At 40.0% G+C, this 22,361-nt stretch overlaps 1 protein-coding gene across 2 annotated transcripts; it reads left to right on the forward strand.

Moving 5' to 3' along the window:
* The first annotated feature begins 10,223 nt into the window (after positions 1 to 10,223).
* LOC143383768 (sulfotransferase 2A1-like) lies at positions 10,224 to 22,361 on the forward strand. Of its 2 annotated transcripts, XM_076838669.1 has the most exons (6): positions 10,224 to 10,359; positions 11,442 to 11,650; positions 13,183 to 13,309; positions 16,982 to 17,076; positions 20,186 to 20,363; positions 22,249 to 22,361. In XM_076838669.1, the coding sequence occupies exons 1-6, from the start codon at positions 10,224 to 10,226 to the stop codon at positions 22,359 to 22,361; spliced, it is 858 nt and encodes a 285-aa protein (XP_076694784.1). The 2 variants fall into 2 exon arrangements, with proteins under 2 accessions (XP_076694784.1, XP_076694785.1); XM_076838670.1 differs by lacking the exons at positions 16,982 to 17,076; positions 20,186 to 20,363.

Here is a 22,361-nt window from a genome sequence, read left to right on the forward strand (position 1 = left end):
CATCTAAAAATTCTGAATATGGTCATTGTTTTTAATGTCCTGGGATGTATGCAGGACTGGGGCATTCTTCACATAAAACCCATACTTAAAGGAAAGATGGAGGGTAGATAGAATAACACAAAGAACCAAGGAAATATAATTAATGGATGAGCAAAAAAAATGTCTAATCAAGTGAAGAAGGAGAATTGTAGAAGGGAAGGGGCATAGTAGAGAAAGGGGGGTTCGTGAACTGAAATAGATTTTCATGCATGAATGAGATTTTCCAGAGAAGCCCAATTCCTATGTGTAACAATAAATCTCTGACCAAAAGTGATTCCTTCTGGAGAGTTGGAGTATATATTTTTTACCTCTTCTCACTTGCTTCTTAAAAATTACTGGGATATCCCTATTCACTTCATCACTATCTAGCTTTAAAGAAACTTGGTAATATTTAAAACACATAGAAGCTTAAAAACATACAGTAAGACTATAACCCACAACCATGTCTTATTTTTAAAACAAGAAACACAATGTAGAAGCTGTTATTAAGGTTCCTTTTCTATTCATGTATCTGAAGAATTTATGATTATGATAATCTGCAAGAGTATAATTTCTGACAGTGTTATTTGATTTCTGGTTTTCTTGACAGCATAAATAACAAGTGGTATGTATGAAACTTTTAAACCTTACATGAATGGTGGATGGTATGGTATATTCATAGACTCTCATTTCTACTCAGCATTTAACCTATGGTCTTATCTCAGCTGATTTGTACAGAGTAGTTCAGAAATGAACTAATTTGGACAATGTTTAGTTACCTGTTTTTCTGTAAATGACACTGGGTTTTCCCCTTCACAAATTCTCCCATATTTAAAGTAAATGAATATTTACTTAAATATTTAAGGAAATGAATCTGGTTCACTATTTGGCAAGCATGACCAAAAAAAGCTATGAGGTTTTCTAAATGAACAATAAGTACTGAACTAGAGTCTCCATTCATTGGCCTCTTGCAGGTGTTATGAAATGTTTCTCCAATAATCTTTTCATAAAGGTAAAATCCAAATAAACTCCTCTACCTCTGCCTGCTTTGAGTTGAGTGTGAAATTCATTAACTTGGAGATCCTGCGACCGAGGTACATAGTATTCTTCTCCCACTACCTTGCTGTAGAAAACACCTCCTATATGAAGATTTGGTGATAAGTCTTCTTAGGGTTCTTGAAAGGCACTTGAAGACCATTTTAGTAAAAGCCCCCGACTGTTCACTGGGACCTGCAGATGTCAAATAGGTAACTAAAAGAAAGAATGAGAAGCTTGCCTCTTGGCCTTCTGGGAGTATCTCTCTTCTTTGATGCTTGAAAATGCTGAGTCAGGTTTCTGTTCAACTCTGCAGGTAAACATATTCATTCTTTCTCAAGTGGCTCCTCTGGAACTAAAATACAAGGACAACTTGACCTGAATTTACCTAACTTATCTCCTCCCATGAAGGTTGAATACAGCAAGACAAAGTGAACTAGACGATGTCCCATCCAGGCCTTGGGAGTGGCCCTAGAACTCTCCAGTCATCAGTCCTTCCTGCCCACTCCCCACCTGCCCCTTCTTCCCCCCACCACTGTGTGGCCCTTCTGCACACTAGGCTCCCTGTCCTGGCTTTGCTGGTCAGAGGCTCCCACTGCTTTGGCTTCCTAGCTGTCCAAACCAATCTTTGTCCTTCCCCAAGAACCTGGCCTCAGAATCATGGTCTGTTTGTGAAGTAAATGAATCTGGTTCAGTGACAGGTCTGTTTACAATTAGTGATGACTTTCCTTCTTTAAGAACTTTCCAAGTTTTTAATTATTATCTAAGCTTTGTGTAGTTTTCTGTGTTTGTCTTGCACCTGTGAGGTCCAGGATGTGAGCAGAGGTTCTCATTGCAACATTCACTGTTAATTCAGGCTCCACACACACCCATTTACTATGCCCAGTCTCCCAATACGAGGATCTAAGAGGTGGCGCCATGCAGAATGTCTTCTTTTATGCAATTTGCTGGCAGTGCCTCCTATGGCATTTATTTTAGCTAATATTAAACAGGCAACAAAATATTTTTCTGGGTGACGTGGATAGGTCAGTACTTTGGGCTGCCTACAACAAATATTATAGTATTATATTCTCTCCCCCCACCCCATTCTTTCTGGCTTTATTTATCCCCAAACTGAATAATTTGCATCTCACTGTTAAGAAAAACAACAAACAATATCCCAATTTCTCCAAATTCTGACTCTTTAAACAGAAAGATATTACTATGAAACCTATACAACTAAAGTTAGAAACAGGTAAAAACAACAAAATCATCAAAAATGCAGATGAAATTCAGAGAAATGCCAATAACATCACAATCTTCAAATTCAAGAAGGAATATAAACATAGTAATGGAAGAAAAGAAAAGAACTTTGAAAATATAAAGAACCTTTTTAAAATGATTAGAAACAACTGGACACAGTGTCACACACCTATAATCTCAGTGGATTGGGAGGCTGAGACAGGAGGATCTTGAGTTTAAAGCCAGCCTCAGCAACCGCAAGGTGCTAAGCAACTCAGTGAGACCCTGCCTCTAAATAAAATACAAAATAAGGCTCTGGATGTGGGTCAGTGGTTGAGTGCCCTTGGGTTCACTCCCTGTGGAAAAAAAACAAAGGATTATAAACAGAAGACAGACAAAGACGATCTGATTTAGATTAATTGCAGTTTCTAGAAATGGATTCAATGTTGTTAATCAAGAGAACATTCATAGAATAAGGAAAACTGACATATTTATAGAGCAAACCAGTAGGTGGAAACATTTACTCTGACTAGTCAATTCTGATTCATATCCAAGTAAAACAATGTAGCTTGAAGCATCCTGAGTACCTCAAGCTTCCACAAGGACAAAGATATTAAAAATCCTTACTTCTAACTTGTAACGAATTCAAGATATATGATGCATTATTGTTAACCATAGTGAGACACTGTGCCAGAATATTCTCCTCCAACCATTTGTAAAACTGTATCCATTGAAAAAACTCCCTCCTTGTCTCCTCTCTACCATCCCTGATCTCTGGAGAGCAGCATTCCGCTGTTTCAACTTTGGTTTCTATATTCCACTACAAGGATAGTATTTGCTTTCCTGTGGCTGGCTTGTTTCCTTATAATGTCCATCCATGGACATTAAGTAATAAGACTGCATGCCTTTTTTAGACTGAACAGATGTCGTTGCTGATATGTGCCACACCCTTTTTGTCTATTCACCAATTGATAGATATTTGGTGACCAGAGAATTTTATCAGATTAATGGAATATGTCACAACACCAACATTCAGTGCAGGAAAGAGTGAAGGAAATGCTATAAAACTACTCATATAAGTATGTGCACCAACAAATTTATACCCAGCCAAACTGTCTATCAAATATAAAGTCTACAGACAAAATTATGCACGATGAAGAATGCAGTAATTATTCTCGCATGCTATTCTGGAGGAACCACTAGGCACCAGCACTCTTCACTCTTCATATATAAAATACAGTTTTGCCTGATAGACATGAAAGTCCATGAACTTGGAGCCTAGAGAGTTAATGAACTTAGTAAATTCTGCCAAGACAGGTAAAATGGTTGCTGACTTAGCTCATGCCATGAAATTTGAATTTCATATTTTACCAGGAGTAAAAACTTAGAAACATTGCTTAACAATCTTTGTAACAATCAAAGATTGCTTAAAAAGCATTTTAGAGCATGATTTCTCCATCAAAAAATCGGGTTCATACTTTTGCATACCATATGGATTTGGGGTGTTTTTTTGAAACAGGAGAATAATCATTTTCAATTTGTAATTTTATTGTTTTTTTTTTAGTTAGAGACTTTTTAAATATTTAATTGATTTTATTTTTTAAATACATGGCAGTTGAATGCATTCCAATTCTTATTACACATATAGAGCACAATTTTTCATATCTCTGTTTAAATATAAAGTATGTTCACACCAATTCATGTCTTCATACATGTACTTTGGAAAATGATGTCTATCAAATTCCACCATAATTGCTAACTCTCTACCCACTCCCTTCCCCTCCCTACCTCTCTGCCCTATCTAGAGTTTCTCTATTCCTCCAATGCTTCCCCTCCCTACCCCACTACAGGTCACTTACCTTATGTCAGAGAAAACATTCAGCATTTGTTTTTTGGGGATTGGCTAACATCACTTAGCATTATTTTCTTTTTTTTTACTTAGCATTATTTTCTCCAACAAAATCCATTTACCCGCAAATGCCATGATTTTATTCTCTTTTATTGCTGAGTAATATTCTATTCTGTATATATGCCACATTTTTCTTTATCCATTCATCTACTGAAGGGCATCTAGATTGGTTCCACAGCTTAGCTCTTGTGAATTGTGCTGCTATAAATATTGATGTTGCTGTGTCTGTGTAGTGTGCTGTTACACACACACACACACACACACACACACACACACAATGGTATATTACTCAGCATTAAAATAGAATAAAATCATGGCATTTGCAGGTAAATGGATGGAGTTGGAGAATATAATGCTAAGTGAAGTAAACCAAACCTAAAAAAACAAATGCCAAGTGTTTTCTCTGAAAAATGGATACTAATCCAAAATTTGGGGGCTGAGGGGCGATGGGATGAATGGAGGAACTTTTTATGGGCCAAATGGGATGGGGGAAGGAAGCATGGGGGTAGGAAAGATGGTGGAATGAGATGGACATCATTACCATAAGTACAGGTGTGATTGTATGAATGGTGTGACCCTACTTTGGGTACAACTAGAGAAGTCAAAAATTATTCTCTGTTTGTGTACAATGAATCAAAGAGCATTCTGCTGTTGTGTACACCTGATTAGAACAAACGATTATTTTCTAAAATACAAAAAATAACAATAGAAAAAAGTTTGGAAATCATTCTTACCTACTCTCTGGCAGGCATGAAATCAGAAACTCCTTATGACGATCACAAAGCGGGTCATAGGTACTGGACTCATGGACAACAACAGTCATTCTTCCCTGTTTGTGCTCTCTCCCTCTGACGTCACAAATTCCTCACACCAAGTCTCTGAGGAAGGCCTGGTCTGTTAATTCAGCCAATGCTGGTTGGCCATGTGCTCATTTTCAGGCAATGTCTCATCTGACTGGAGGTAGATTGTTAAAGCAAATCCCCCCTCCTAGAGTATGCAGTGTAGTTGAGGAGAAAGATAATAAACCCCCAAATTCACAAATATCAATATAAGATGCCCCTGTAGAGTATGAAGTCAGGCAGGGATACTTACTTCTGGAGTAGGAAGTCATGGTAAGGGTGAGAGACGGAGTTGTCAGAGTCACCATTTTAGAAAAGGAAGAGCGGCCCTCTGAGCCAGTGAAGTGGATTTTCCAAATTTTAAATTACCTGAAATCAAATTGCATTGGTGCTGTTTGGGGAATGGCAGGAAGTCTGCCTGCTTTGCATGGGGGAGATTTGATACTCAGCTCTAGAGGAATTTGGACTCTTTCCCAAAATATGGAACACTATGTGCTGGGGATGGAACTCAGGGGTAGAGCTCCTGCCTAGTCCACATGAGGCCCCAAATAAATCCCCATAAATGTCACAACAAAAATCAAGACACACCCATGAAATCTGAACACCTGCTTTCTTCCCAAGCTGCGCATCTATGAATCACATGTTTTCAACCACCCCTGTCACAGATGCAGAGCGAGGCATTACCTAACGGGCCCACTAATATGTGAAAACCCCAGGATCAAACCTTAGTCTACCTGAGGATGATGCTCAAATATTCTCCACTGAGAGCTGCATTGCAAGATGTCCTAAGTACAAATTGTTAGAAATGTCTTCACTTTTGTAAAGATAAAAACTGACCTACTGCACCTTCCCATCTCTATCCAAATTAATGGCAATTTTCATTGATCTGTGATTGGTGTTCTGTGTGTAATATTTGGAACCCAAGTGCAACTCTCTCACTTGGTGGTGTTAGGACTTTCAATAAAGTTGTTTTCTTTTTACACTAATACATTATTGTAAAAATTATTATTAGATTATAAGATAAATATTATTGCATAATAATTATCATTATATAATTAATGCATTAGGATGACACAGAATAGTTGGGCTCATGGTGATATGTCCCCACATGCACACAGCATAATTAGGTCTGATTCATTGCTGCACACACACTTTCCCCTTCCCTCCTCTCCTCCCTTCCCTGATTCATCTCCAAGTCTTTATTGTCTCTTCTATTTCCTTTTTCCTTTCTAACTTCTGCATATGAGATAAATATATGCCCATTGACATTCTGAGTCTTATCTTACTTAACAAGATGTTCTCCATTTTCATTCATTTTCCTATAAATGACATAATTTCATTCTTCTTTATGGCTTAATAAACCTTCCTGCTATGTATATATATAACACTTTTATCCATTTATGAGTTGACAGGTTGTTTCCTCTAACCTGATTACTATGATTCTCACTGGTATAAAGAGGGGTGTGCATGTATTGCTATATAATATGGTGACTTGGTTCTTTTGAATAAATACCAAGGTGTAATTGAGCAGGGTCATATGCTGGCTCCATTCCTAGGCTGTTGAAGTATCTCCATTCTACGTCCATAGTAGTTTTTAATTCCACCAACAGTACATAGGTGCTCCAATCTCCCACGCCCTCACACACACAAAAAAATCTTCTTCTTCTTCACACTTGACATTCTAACTGGAGAGAGATGACATATTATTGTAGTTTTGATTTACATTTTCCTGATTGCTAAGGATATTGAACATTGCTTCACATGTTTCTTGGCCACCTGGTTTCTTCCTGTAGTAAATGCCTCTTTAGTTCACTCACCCATTTACACAATGGACTCTTTGGGGTTTTGGTGATAAGGTTTCTTGAGTTCTTTTTTTTTTTTTTTAAAGAGAGAGAGAGGTAGAGAGAGAGAGAGAGAATTTTTTAATATTTATTTTTTAGTTATCGGCGGGCACAACATCTTTGTTTGTATGTGGTGCTGAGGAATTAACCCAGGCCGCACGCATTCCAGGTGAGCGTGCTACCGCTTGAGCCACATCCCCAGCCCTTGAGTTCTTTTTACATTCTGTCAAAAGGGTAGCTGGCAAAATTTTCTCCAATTCTTTGGTGTCTTTCTTCATGTACTTACTTCCATTACTGTGCAGAATTCTTTTAATTTGATACTTTTTGTTTGTTAATTCTTTGCTTTGTTCCTATATTTTAGGAGGTTTTCTGAGGAAGTCAATGCCTTTATCTATAGGTGGAAGAGTTGATGATTTGTCTTCTTCTAACTATTAGAATAAACTTTCAGATCTGATCCCAGATATTTGACCATCTTATGTTGATTTTTATACAAAGATGAAGTACAGGGATCTGCATCATCATTTTCTAGTGGAATCTCCTGGGTGCCATGTTTGGACAGCCCCAGCAGAGGGACTAGACAGGAAGGATAGATTGTAGCAGTACAGTCAGAGCCTCCTGTGCCACCAGGGATAACTGCAGACCATACAGCAGGCACTTGTGGTCACTGGGGATAACTGTGGCCAGTGCAGCACTGACTCAGGGGTCACCCAGTGTTTTCCATTTACAGCACAAACTTGGTTACCACCGGTAATGGGGGGTACTTCAGCACAGAGCTGGACTCAGGGTCACCCAGGGATCACTGTAGTCTGGTGGATCCCATACTCTGCTGTCCCTCAGACGTAACGCTGGTCCAGAACAGAGCATGCAGTGAAGTTCAGTACTGAGCATGCACTCGGGAGACAGCTGTATAAACAGAAGAGAGAATGAACTTGGGTGGCAACTGGAGACAAATATAGGGCAGAGGGTACTTCAAAGGAACTGTGTCACCACACTCCTAACACATGGACTCATTCCAATAAAGTTAACTACTTTACCAAAAGAACTCAACAGACACTTCTCAGAAGAACAAATACAAATGGCCAACAAATACATGAAAAAAAAGGTTCAACATCCCTAGCAATCACAGAAATGCAAATCAAAACTGCATTGAGAATTCATCTCACTCCACTCAGAATGACAATCATCAGGAACCAAAGATAATAAATGCTAGGGAGGATGTGGGGGAAAGGGTTCATTCATACATTGTGGTGGAACTACAAATTAGTACAACTGCTCAGGAAAGACCTATGGAGATTCTGCCAAAGACTAGGAATGGAAGCCCCATGTGACCCAACAATCCCACTTCTTGGCATTTATCCATCTCTAAAGTCAGAATACTATAGTGATGCAGCCACACCAACGTATACATCAGCATAACTCACAAGAACCAAGTTTGGAAATAACCCATGTACCCATCAACAGGTAAACAGATTAAGAAAATGTGGTATATTTACACAGTGGAGTATTACTAAGGCACAATAAAGAAAGAAATTATGACATTTATTGGTTAATAGATGGAACTGGAGAACATCATGCTCGGTGAAATAATCCAGACTCAGAAAGAAAAGGTTGAATGTTTTTACTCATATCGGTAACAAAGAGCAAATTAAGGGCAAAAAGTTCGGGAGAGGATCTGATATCATAAACATAGAGGGAAGAGAAGTGGAATATAAGAAGAGAATGAGTGGGCAGGGAGGGATTGGAAAGGTGAGGAAATGCAGAATGAAATTAACAAATTATGCTGTGTGTATTTGTAAATATACCACAGTAATCTCACCTAAATGCATATCTATAAAGCAAAAATAAATAAATAAATACTGGCAGGAAGAGGAGGGAAAAGTGGGGGAGGGAAGCAGAGTCACTGGGGACTGGAGCAAATTATATTCCATGCACGAATGATTGTGTCAAAACGAACCCAACTCTTATGTATAACGATAGTGCACTATTAAACCGTAAGAAAGTTAAGAGCTTTACTCTGTCAAAGTGGGTGGGTTGTATACCTTCCTCATTCGATTCATGTGATTGGTGGGATGATGTAACAAATGACAAGTATTAAGTGTTCAGAATGCTAAAGAAATGTGTTGACCCCTCATCATTATTATTCACGGGGTCACTGTAATTGCCATAAATCTCTAGAATTACCTGGCAACACTAAAAATCAAACTAGTTCATGAAACAGTTTCCCCTTGTATAAAAGGTAACTCTATTACCTTGATCCACATAGTAATTCTGTCTGCCCAGAGCATATGCATCCCTTGCAATTTCACCTGTTTCAATTCCACTCTTCTTTCAGCCAGAATAATATTCATTCTCCAATTGGTGGTCATTCTCCCCAGGATGCACACAACAGTCTGTGGCCACATAATACTTGAATTCAGGATCAACAGCTCCTAGTTTCAGTGCTCAGTATATTAATACATCCAAAAATTAGCAGGAAATGTGGAAAGTGTTTTTGCTCCTGATTATCAAATATTCTACATGAAACACTGTTACCTTCTACGTGGGGTTTACATTGATCATCAGATGGTTTTCATTTTAGCTGTCAGAAGCCCATGGGGAGCATATTTTTAAAAGTAGCTGTTTCTTTCAGCATTCCTGAAATCAGTGAGCCACTATTTATGGGCTGCCTGGTTGGGCGTGTTGCTTGACCATGTGGAGCTGTTGGTCCCCGAGTCCCCTGGGCACTCAGAGTGCTCGACCAAAGATGAAACAGAGCTTCAATGGATCCTTAATGTGGTAGATATGAAAATTCTCTCATCTTAGCCCCTAAACACTGACAGCAAGAAACCCACTCCCACAGGTTAATCAGTAGGTAAGGCAGGACTGGACCCTGGAGTCTAGTTACAACCCACCACCATATCTGGTGACTCTAAAGCAGGTTCTTGTCTGTTAGACTCAAAGAGTTTTCAGCCCATGCTTCCTCAACATGCTTCCACCTATTATTTTTACACAGTTCCTATCAGTTCCATGTAAAACTTCTATTTTGAAAACTCTTCAAAATGCAAATAAATGGACAAGGATGGCTTTCTTCAGGTCCAAGGACTCCTCAGTGGGGTTGTCTTGCAGCCCTTGCTCTGGGGTCCTGCCTGTGAAATCATCCTCAGATCCTGATCCTCACATTCCCTGAATGATGCCAAAATTGCTCAATACAAAGAAACTTTGGATCACCATCACAAGTTGTTTTTACCAACCAGTTAATTTGACCATGAGAAAAAGTTAATGATTCTTTTGACTTTAAAGCCTAGTCTCCGAGTATCTCCCACGATGTTCAATGGTGGCTACAGCTGGATCCCCTGCACCACGCACAGACAGCTCATCACCATGTCAGATGACTACTTGTGGTTTGAAGGGTTACCTTTCCATGTTCTTGGTTGCAGCTATGAAGTTATAAAAGAAGTATGTGCTCAGTTTGTGATAAAGGATGAAGATATAGTAACGGTGTCTTACCCAAAGTCAGGTAAGAAAACAGAACAGGAACCCCCCCCCCATGAGAAAGGTGAGGGCTGCGTTCCTCACTCACTCAGCAGAGGATGGAATGGGCTCTCCATGCCAGCGAGCCCTGCTTTGTAGAGGAAGGGGCACTGCCCCAGGCCACTTCCATTCATACTAGTGCAGAGTGACATAAGTGCTCAGCAAGGATCATCTAAGGTCTTGGAGGAAGAAGATACAGCAGTGAATCCTAAGCAGATTCAGGCATTTGTGTGGTGGCATGGGAGAAGGGTGGAAGAGGTTGAATGGTGAAACCATAATAGCAAAATAGCAGGTCAGCAGACTGAATGGGAGGTCATGTGGTGAAAGGAATATTTTAGAGTAGGAGATTCAGCATGGACAATGGCTGGGAATCAGAAACAAGCCTGGAAAATTGAAGGGACTGAAAGGACACGCATCATGCATCTACAGGAGTGGGACTGGGGGCAGGAAAATTGCAAACTGGGCACAGATTCAGGCCAATCTCATTGGAAGTGGCACAGCACTGGAGAGTTAAGGGATCCTTTCAATATGTTCCAAATAGCAACATATTGGAAGGATCACAGCAAAGAGCAAGAGGTGGAAGAAACCAAAATTCTGTTGACAGGTGAATACATAAAAAAATGTGGCATGATGATACAATGGAATATGATTCAGCCTTAGAAGAAGGACTCCTGACACCTTGTACAACATCCATCAATATTGAGGGAGTCATACTAGATGCAACAGTGTAACACAAAAGGACAAATACTATAGTCTTCCACCAGTGCAAAATACCCAGAGTAGTCAAATTCATAAAAAGAGAAAGCCCTATTTTGGGTTTCAGGGCCTGAAAGATGGAATAAGTAGACTTGTTCTTAATAAGCAGAGTTTCAGATTTTCAAGATGAAAAGGTTCTGGACATTGGCTGAGCAACAGTAGGAATGTGCTTAAGACTGCTCAGCACTACACAACTGCATGCTTAAAATGCGTATGATGGTAAAGTTTATGTTATGTATTTTAATCACAATATATTTTTTATGTCACAATTCAGATTGAAATGAGTGATCACCATTTTCCTTCCTCATCTAGGAACCCACTGGTTGGTTGAAATTCTCTGCCTGATTCACTCCAAAGGTGATACCAAGTGGATTGGATCTGTGCCCATCTGGGAACGGGCACCCTGGTTAGAGTCAGATGAGGGATACAAATTGTTAAATGACAGAGAGGGCCCACGGCTCCTGGCCTCTCACCTCCCCTTCCATCTCTTCCCCAAGTCTTTTTTCACTTCCAAGGCCAAGGTCAGTGCCTAATGTTGGATCAATGACTTTTGCCCTTCCATATGCCTAGATAACCCCTGCTGATCTTGCTGGGGTGTGTGCTCATTGGATAGGTTGGGTGAGTCCTGCGATTCTCAGAAATTGGGTGAGGTTGATGTGGCCACAACCAGACCACGCTTGAGTACAAGGATGTGAATGATTCCATGGATTAGCCTACCAGGAATTAAGGGGTAAAGTGACTGACTACTGCTAGAATCTTAGGAAACTACATCTCATGGGCAACCAGAATTTATAATTGCATCTACAATAGAGTATCCCAACTTTGCAGGTCTTACCCAATATTCATTCAATAAAAGCCTCCTAACAGGTAGGTGCAAGCATCTAAGTCAGTGTTGCCCATATGGGGAGCAGAGCACACATACATTAAGAAATGCATAACTCCAGGGGACTTCTCAGGAGTCACGACTAGCAGTTCTAACCACGGCAGCCCACTGCAGGTCACTGTGCTCTGTGATCAGCAGCCACTCCAACCTCCCCATGGCTGACAGATGATCAGCACAGACCATGGATAGCCAAGATCTAACATGCCACAGACTAATTTTAGAAACATGCTTTCTTAAAGTGTTTTTTGGTTTCTGAAATTTTTGTTTTTGTTTAAACAACACCAAGAAACCTAGAATAATAATCTCCTGTCTTAGCAATGTCATAAAGTATATAACAGTGAGCCTACCCCAATAGACCCACTTCCATTCTCCTGCTGTGTTTCATTAACCCCTGCCTGAGTAAACTGCGGTCTAAGGAGACATAGCATCTCAATAATAACACCAAGAGAGTTGGGGCAAATAAAGTCAATTTCTGGTGTTCAAGCCCCAAGTGGTGTGTGTGTGTGTGTGTGTGTGTGTGTGTGTGTGTGTTTTCACTAATCTTGAACACTAGCCTCTTAATAGGCACATAAAGACACGCAGTTGGGAACTATCATCTAGACCAGATGTATAACATTTCTACCATCCAGAATGTCCCCACAGACCCCATCCTATCAATTGATGCCCACCACCTGAGGGGGCACTCCCTGGACTATCGCTACAGATTGCTTTTGTTTATTCCTGAGTTTTGTACAAATGCATTCGTGCTGTATGGATGCCCTATCTGGGAGATTCCTCGATGGTCTTGCGTGTGAGAATGACTGTGTGTTGCTATGAATCTGAATATACCAGAATTGATTAATCAGTTCTGCTGCTAGTGATCATTATGGTAAAGCACACACACACCCCTCAACACCTACCATCTAAAACTACCCAGCAGCTTCCCAGGTTGAGTAGACGAATATCCCAGGAAGAAGAGACAAGGTCTTCCTCTTCTATTCCTAGCACATGGATATGTAATAGGAACTTTAAAATCTATATTTGATGAATGAATGCTATAACTAATTCATCAAAGGAATTCATTGATGTTTATCAGAAATTAAGTAAAACTACTGGGGTAAAATTCAAGAATGGGTGGGAAATGACTGACTAAGGCTGATTTTTCATTCTCTCATTTTTCCTTTATTTAAGGTGATATATATCATGAGAAATCCCAAAGATATTCTTGTGTCAGGTTATTATTTTTATACTATGGCAAACCTTTCTAAGAAACCAGAGTCACTGGAACAATACTTTCAGTGGTTCATCCAAGGAAACGGTGAGTGTTCTGTGACATGCAGATCTGTGTCCTCTACTCTGCTGGTCTCTCTTTTATTTTGTGGTATCCCTATTTTTTTCTTCTTCTGCATATGTTCCACACATGAGAAAAAGCAGACAACCCTTGACTTTGTGAGTCTGGCTTGTTACAATCTGCATGCTGATCTCCAGTTCCATTTTCCTGAAAATAACATAATAGAGTTCTTCTTTATAACTAAAACTCCATCTTGTGTATGTAACACATTCTCTTTATTCATGCATCAGTCAGTGGACACCAGGCTGGTTTCATAACTTAACTTTTGTAAACTGAACTGGCATCAACATGGGTGTGCTGTATTGCTATAGTGTGCTGACTTTAATTCTTTTGGGTAAATACCTAGGAGTCTATGACTGGGTCATATGGTGGTTCCATTCCTAGTCTTCTGAAGAATCTCCATACTGGTTTCCATGATGGTTGTACTATTTTCCAATCCCAGTACTATGTAGGTGTTCCTTTTCCCTCACATCCCTGCCAGCATTTATCATTATGTGTGTTCTTGATGATTGCCTTTCTAACTGGAGTAAGATGCAATCTCAGTGCACCTTAGACTTGCTTTTCTCATGTTTTTAAAAATGTTGAATTTTTTTTCCATAAAATTGTTGGCCATTGTATTTCTCCTTTGAGAAATGATTGTTCATTCACCCATCTATTGATTGGGCTGTGTGATTATTGGTGTTAAGATTTTTGAGTTCTTTATATATTCTAGATGTTAATCCTCTGTCAGAAGAGTACCTGGCAGAGATTCTCTCCTGTTCTGTAAGCCCTCTCTCTCTGACTTATTTCATTTGCTGTGCAGAAGCTATTTAACTGGAAGCCATTCTATTTATCAACTCTTGGTTTTCTTTCCTGAGCAACAGGAGTCTTATGGAGGAAGTCATGCCTGAATCTATATGGTGGGGGGTAGGCGCTATGATTTCCACTAGTGGTCACAGTGTTTATGGTCTAATTCCTATGTTATTTGTCTACTTTGAGATGATATTTGTGCAGAATTTCGCTTCATTCTTCACTTTTCCAAGCACTGTTTATTAAACATGCTGTGTTTTCTCCAATATTTCCTTTTGGTGTCTTTGTTAAGGATCAGCTGACTCTTTGTGGGTGTTTCTCTGTGTCTTCTATTCTAATCAGTTGATCTATGTCGGTTTTGACATTAGCACAGTTTTTTGTTACTTTACCTCTTTAGTATGATTTGACACTGGGAAATGTAATAATTTCAGCATTACTCTTTTTTATTTCTTTTTAGCTGTAGATGGACACAACATCTTTATTTTATATATTTATTTTATGTGGTGCTGAGGATCAAACCCAGTGCCTCCCTCACCCATGTGAGGCTCTACCCCTGAGCCCCAGCCCCAGCCCAGCATTGTCCTTTGTGTATGTGTGTGTGGTGGGGATTAGACCCAGGGCCTGGCACATGCTGCTCCAGTGCTCTGTCACTAGCCACATCCCCAGCCCTTCATCATCGTTCATATTGCTCAGAATGGCTTTAGGTTTTATTTGTCATAAAAATTTGGGGACTGTTTCTTCTTTTTCTGTGAAGAATGTCATTGCTATTTGATGGGGATTGCATTGTTTCTTCAGATGCTTTTTTTTCATTCCTCCAAGATTTATTAACTATTTCAACTCCCTTTGCAGAGATTTACATATGATTTGCCCCCAACATTTTAATGCTCATGAGTTAACCAAAATTTTAAATATCTTCCTCAAAGAACAGCTAAGTCGCCTAAACTGGAAATTCTAAACATTGGTCATAAATAAACTTCTATTACTATAGCTGATCTCACACTTGAGGAATGAAAGTCACAAAGAATTTTTTCCTGTAACTGAAAACTAAATATCATTGTATTCTGGCCTCAACACATTTAAGAATTTCTGCAATTTGGCAAAATTGTGAGCAGGGCTGGCCCTGGTATTTTCCATACTAAGTACTTTAATTCTACGTGCAATAAACATTGCATTTGAAGTCTCGTGCATTTTTGATACAGGCCTGTGTTGTTTCATTATATTCCACTTGCTTATCAGCATGCTAGGTTTTTTAGTTTTTTATTTGTTTCAATTAGTTATACATGACATTATAATGCATATTATACTAAGCGAAATAAGCCAATCCTAATAAATCAGAAGTCGAATTTTTTTCTAATATGTGGATGCTAATTCACAATAAGGGGGAACACTAGAGAAAAGAGTTTCCTTAAATTAGATAGAGGGAAGTGAAGGGAGGGGTGGGGAGGGGGTGTGGGGATAGGAAAGACAGTAGAATGAAACCGACATTATTACCTTATGTGTATATGTGACTGCAGGACCAATGTGATTTTACAACATGTACACTCGGGAAAAATGAGAAATTATATCCCATCTATGTATGATTTTGTAGATTTCTTTTGGTAATGTGGCATTTTTGATTCTGGGTATACAAGAATATGGGAGGGCCTTTCACCTTAAACTGTCATCCTCAATTTCTTTCTTCAGTGTTCTACAATTTTCATTGTCAGAAGTCTTTCTCCTTTTAGGAATATTATATCTAAGGGTGTTTTTTGTTTTTGTTTTTGTTTTTTGTTTCTTTGTTTGTTTGTTTTGGTACCAGGTATTTAACTGAGCGGTGCTTAACCACTGAGCCATATCGCCAACCTTTTTTATATTTGTTGTAGAGACCGGGTCTCACTGAGTTGCTTAGGATCTTGCTAAGTTGCTGAGGCTGGCTTTGAACTCACGATCCTCCTGCCCCATCCTCCTAAATTGCTCAGATTACAGGCATGTACCCACAGCTGGCTACATAGGTATTTTTTGAGACCATTGTGATTAGAATTGAATATCTGATTTAATTCTCAGCAGATTCATTGTTATTATGAAGAAAAGTTCTTAATTTTTATGGGCTGAACTTGGGTACCAGTTTATAAGTGTTTTGGGAGAGCTTTTGGGAATTCAGGCCACATCATATCATCTGCAAAAGATGATACTTTGGCTTCTTTCCTTCCTACTTGTGATTTTTTGATTCTCTTCTCTTATCTGACTTCGCTAGCTAGATTTTCAAGAACTCTATTGAATGGGAATGGTGAGAGTGGACATAGTTTCCTTCTTCCTAATTTTAGGACAAATGTTTCAACATTTTCTCCATTTAGCATAATGTTGGCTTTTGGGTTTGTCACAGAAACCCAATTATATATTGAGCACACATAGCCTTTATGATGCTCAGCCATGTTCCTCTGTCAAGGAAAATTCTATTGATGTGGTGAAATTCATTTATGGATTTGCATGTGTTGACCCAAACTTGCATACCAGGAATAAAATCAACATGCTATGTGTATAATCTTAAAGTGTGAACACAACACGTCCTGTGTGTAATCTTAATGTTGAATAGCATTTACTGATATTTTAATAAGGTTTTCTGTATCTGTGTTCATCAGGAATATTGGTCTGTTGTTTTCTTATTTGATGTGTTTTTGTCTGGGTTGGGTATCAGTATGATACTAGTTTCATAGAATGAGTTCAGGAATGGTCCCCCTCTCTACTTCAGTACCTAGTTTGAGGAGCACTTATCACTATACATGTATCAAGATGTCAGGATTTAGAGTGACAGGGATGGCAAAGTACCTGTTGTGGCAGTATGTAACCTGCACACCTGTGCCTGCCCCACAGTGCCCTATGGATCTTGGTTCGAGCACATTCGTGGCTGGATGTCCATGAGAGACAGGGAGAACGTCCTGCTGCTGAGTTATGAAGAGCTGCAGAAGGTGAGATCCCTCTCATACTCAGCACCCACCAATTCCTGACCATCCTTGTTTCCTCTGTTGCCCCTGGTCCTCAGTGTCTCCACTCCATATTCCCTGCCAATACATAGACTCTCAGAGATCACTAATGGAAGATGAGCCCTTGGTCTCTACTGCCTTGCTTCTGCACAACCCTCTCCAAGCTCCAAACTCTTTTTTTTTAGTTTGTTATATATGACAGCAGAATGAATTACAATTCACATTACACACATGGAGCACAATTTTTTGTATCTCTGGTTGTACACAAAGTAGAGTCACACCATTTGTGTCTGTATACATGTACTATGGTAATGAGCTCCATGTCATTCCACCATCTTTCCCACCCCCACGCCCCTGCATTCCCCCCTCCCCTTTGCCCTTCTAGAGTTCATCTATTCCTCCCATTGTCCCCACCCAAACCACATTATGAAGCAGCACCTTTAAATCAGAGAAAACTCTTAGCATTTGGTTTTGACAGATTGGTCCAAGCATTTTCTTCATGTCTTCAAATTTGTTTCATTTGGCAACATCTAAAGGGCCCTTCCACACACTGAGGCAGAGTGACATGGCTTGTGCTAGCATCTGTGGCTGCCCAGGTTTCTGGCTGCAGGACCTATGATGTGGACAGAAAACTAGTGATAAGAAGGGATTGGCCAGAAAACATTGATCCCAGAGTTGTGTCCACCTCTCTGTATTCTCCCCATGACGGATGCAGTGACATGAAGGGGAAATGTCACTTTGTGAATCTATTCTGAGAGGTCAGGGGCTGGAGTAACAGAAAAGGCCTGCAGATGAGGCTCAGCCCTGGTGGGTGGGTGCAGGGTACAGCCGGGTAACAGCAATGACTGCTAATGACCTGTAGCACAGTGTGGCGACTGTATAGAACAGTAGTTATACATTTCAAATTAGCCAATGGAGAGGGTTTTGAATGTTTCCAACTAAATAAATGATTCATGTCTGAGTTTGTAGATGTGCCACTTGTATAGCCTGGATTGTCACATATTGAATAGGTATTTATTCTAACCTTATGTTTCTGTTGAGCACAAAAATGACACACTGAGCTGCACAAAGATGCACAGTTCTCTTTGTGAGTTTCATAGGTCCAGAAGTAATTGAAAACTTTAAAATTTTTAGATTTTATTAGAATTGGAAACGATATCAGAAAAAGCAAAAGAGTGAACAGACCTTTAGGAAACATTTTGCCTTTGAGAGTGTCTTGGGGACAGAGAAGGTGCCACAGGCATCTGCTTCCCCTGGAGAAAGGACCTTGGTCACCTTCCTGCAGCTGCTTCCTGTCCTGCTGTGTCCTCAGCATGAGGTCGGTTCTCACCAAGGACCTTGATGCCACCTTCAGCCACCTCAGCAGCAAGCTCCCACACGTCCCTGCGATTCTCCTCTCAAATCACACAGCACGTTTTTAAATTATTGCCACAGTTGTGTGTCTTCTTGCTATAGAGTGACCGGGGCCCATGTAAAAAAAGCTGATAATAAACACTGTAGACTGAAGAGGAAGGTCTAGGATTCTAAGCAAATCCTTTCTTCTTATAAAGATCTATTTCTTGGTGTGATCTCCCAGGAGTATACTTCAATAATCATGGGGCTCAATTTAGAAAGATGTTATGAAGTCCTATGTGTTATTCAAGTGTCATTTATGGGACACACTATCATTCGATGTAAGGATTAGTCTTTGGGGGTTTGTCTCCCTGCCTTATCTTCCATTCTTTTTTAAAAATTTTTTTTATTTATGGTAATTAGTTGCACATGACAGTAGAATGCAGTTTATACTCTTTGATATACAGAGACATAATTTCTCATTTTTCTGAGTATGCATGTTGCAGAACCATATAGGTCATGCAGTCCCATACATACATAGAGTAATAATGTCTGTTTCATTCTACTATCTTTCCTATCTCCACACCCCTACCCCTCCCCTCCCATCACTTTTCTCTACCTAATCTAAGGTAAAGCTATTCTTCCCTAGTGCCCTCTGCCTTATTGTGAATTAGCATTCACATATTAGAGAAGACATTCGGCCTTTGGTTTTGTGGGATTGGCTTCTTTCATTAGAATGATATTCTCCAACTCCAACCATTTATTGGAAAATCCCATAATTTAACTCTTCTTTAAAGCTGAGCAATATTCCATTGAGTATATATACCACATTTTCTATATCCATTCATCTATTGAGGTTGGTTCCACAGTCTAGCTATTGTGAATTGAGCTGCTATAAACATTGATGTGGCTGTGTCACTATAGTCGGCTGATTTTAAGTCCTTTTGGTATAAACCAAGGAGAGGGGTGGCTGGGTCAAATAGTGATTCCATTCCCAATTTTCTAAGGAATCTCCATACTGCTCTCCATAGTGTTTGCACCAATTTGCAGTCCCACCAGCAATGAATGAGTGTGCCATTTCCCCCACCTCCTCGCCAACATTTACGATTGCCTGTATTCTTGATGATTGCTGCTCTGAAAGGAATGAGATGGATTCAAATTTAAAAGCTTTTTCTCAGCAAAGGAAACAATTCGTAAAGTAAGGAGAGAACACACAGATTGAGAGAAAATTTTTACCACATCCACCTCCAATAAAGCCTTAATCTCTAAGATATATAAAGAACTCAAAATGCTTAACACCACAAAAACAAATAACCCAATCAATAAATGGGCCAAGGAACTGAATAGACACTTCACAGAAGAAGAAATACAATTGATCAAAAAATATGTGAAAAGTGTTCAACATCTCTAGCAATTAGAGAAACGCAAATCAAAACTACTCAAAGATTTCATCTCACTCCTGTCAGATGGCAATTATCTTCCATTCTTAAGAGTCTCTTTAGAAATCCCATCACCTGCCTTTGGGGTGTCCTGAGCTAACCCTCCCTGGGAAGCCCCTGTTGATCATCACGTCACCACATCCTTCGCTCCCTCTGCTGGCCCTTTTTCTCTCTCCATCCAGCACCCATTTCAGTCTTTTCCCATTTTGAGATGTCATCCTCTCCTCTTCCTCCTCCCCACCCCTCCTAACACTTCTGTTCCCATTTCCAGTCTCTGTTGTCCTTCCCGTTCAGAGCCTCACTCTTGATTGTTCACATTGTAGGACCCAAGAAGCACCATAGAGAGGATCTCTCAATTCCTGGGAAAGAAGTTAAATCCAGAAGAACTGGACTCAGTCCTCAAGAACAGCTCCTTCCAAGTCATGAAGGAAAACAAGATGTCCAATCTTGAAATACTGCCTGAAGAATTCTCTTCTAGGCATTTCAAAATTACAAGAAAAGGTAACTGATCTGTTTTCAGAATGTGTGAGGATGCTTGGAGACCATTCTGTGTTAATCACCCAACAATAAGAGTGACAGTGTTGAAAGGTATCAACTTGAATCATTCATAACCAAGAAAGCTTCTTGTGTGCCCTAATGGAAAAAAAAAATGTTTTCATGGGCCTGGGATGGACTGCAGGTACCAGAGAAAGTTGATTCAGTCTTGGAGAGAAGGGTGGGCTTTGGAGATGGTCGTGTCTAGGCTACTCCACTGGTGACTTACCATAAAGAGCTGCCCTAGAGAGAGACACACAAAGAAAGACCAAATTGGAGAAATTAGGGAGTGGGTTATTTGCTATGAGACACTGTGAGTCCTCCTTTCTCTGAAGAGAGATGAATCATAACTACACCCTTGGATTCAGGTCTATTGAAAATGTCACTTCAAGTACACGCAAAACCTGGTTTACCAAAATTCCTCTTAGTCACATCTTTCTTCAAAAGATATTCAAAGGGTCAGGATTCCTGCCAACCAGTGCTTCTGGAGCACAGAGAGAGAAAACAGGACAGGGCTGGGGATGGGGCTCAGAGGGAGAGCACCTGCCCAGCAGAAGGAATCACATGAAGATGGCTCAGATAATGAAGATACCAGTGAACGTGGGAGGAGGGATGAATGGTTATAGGATAACAGTTACGTATTAGACACTCTGCTACTTTACATTCATATGAGTGAATTGTCCAAACGCATGCATATATAAATTTAACTATTATTCTATATTTAATATATAATTTAATTAATATTTTAACTAATTAGATTGGCCTACTATGTGAAAATTAATTTATTATCCACAATACTATAACCACATAGGTAAAGTGTAATACTTATGTCTATATCTTTAGCTTCTTTTTCCTCTGCCACTTTCTCACAGAGTAACGCCTCCAGGGCTTTTTAAAAATCCTTGCCTATAAAATGGGATATTATGCTAGCATATTACTAATTCTTTGTTAAACCTTTCAACAATTATTTATTGAGAATATGTGATGTGATTCTTTAAAGCTCTAAATCTTAGGCAATTTACAAAGCTTTGATTTTTTAATGTTAGAAATGCATACCTTATGCACATTCAAAAAGGAAGTACACAGAACATATCATTGCTATGAACGAGGATGGTGATGTACGGTTCTGAGCTGAGAGCCCCACTGAGTCACTGCATTGGAGTAAACATTTGAGTGAGGCCAATGGACAGAGGTGAAGGTGTCTGCTAGGACAGCACTCTGGGGTAAGGAGCAGGGAAGGTAAACACCCTGAGGAGGGGGCAGCCTGGCAGGTCTGAAGCTGAATCAGAAGACTGTGTCATGGAGCAGAGAGAGCAAATGGGCAGTCCCAGGGATGGAGTCCCAACCAACAAGGACCCTATACCTAGAGCCTCAAAGCACCAGGGAACTTGACTAAAGGAGACTGGACGTCCTGGGAGACTCTGAGCCACAAGGGACTGGAGCCACTGGATCTGGCAAGGGGTCAACATGGTGCCATGTGCAGAAGAACTTCTCACAGAGAATGGCCAAAAGCAGAGGGACTAGTTTGACCTACTCTGATCACCCAAGTTATAAATTGTTAGATTGAGCCAAAGTTCTCAAAAAAGAAGTGGACAGAATTAGTTATGATCCAGATCTTCTGATTTATACCCAGCATTGCTGCTTATGGATTCTGTACAGGTTGCTTTGAAAAGGGAGGGAATCAGGACACACTTTCCCAGCAGGAAGACTTGTAAATAGGCATGGTGGCCAGGCAGGAGAAGGCCTCACCAATGACCCAGGGGTCACTCTGCTGTCTTGACAGAGCAGGGAGGAGGTCTCCATCTTAAGACCTCTCCCTAGATCTGATCTGCGTCTACTTCATGTTTTCCAGGCATCGTTGGGGACTGGAAGAATCACCTCACAGTGGCCCAAGCTGAAGCCTTTGATAAAGTTTACCAGGAGAAGATGGCGGGTTTCCCCAAAGAGCTGTTCCCATGGGAGTAA

Source organism: Callospermophilus lateralis, chromosome 18, assembly GCF_048772815.1.
Source record: "Callospermophilus lateralis isolate mCalLat2 chromosome 18, mCalLat2.hap1, whole genome shotgun sequence".
In the NCBI taxonomy this organism is placed as follows: domain Eukaryota; kingdom Metazoa; phylum Chordata; class Mammalia; order Rodentia; family Sciuridae; genus Callospermophilus; species Callospermophilus lateralis.

What these genes read in the sequence shown, in the direction of transcription:
- LOC143383768 (XM_076838669.1), top strand. Translation starts at nt 10,224, where the DNA reads ATGTCAGATGACTACTTGTGGTTTGAAGGGTTACCTTTCCATGTTCTT. An exon ending in GGTGTCTTACCCAAAGTCAG is followed by an intron (nt 10,360 to 11,441) that starts GTAAGAAAACAG and finishes TTCCTCATCTAG; the next exon opens with GAACCCACTGGTTGGTTGAA. An exon ending in GTTATGAAGAGCTGCAGAAG is followed by an intron (nt 17,077 to 20,185) that starts GTGAGATCCCTC and finishes TTCACATTGTAG; the next exon opens with GACCCAAGAAGCACCATAGA.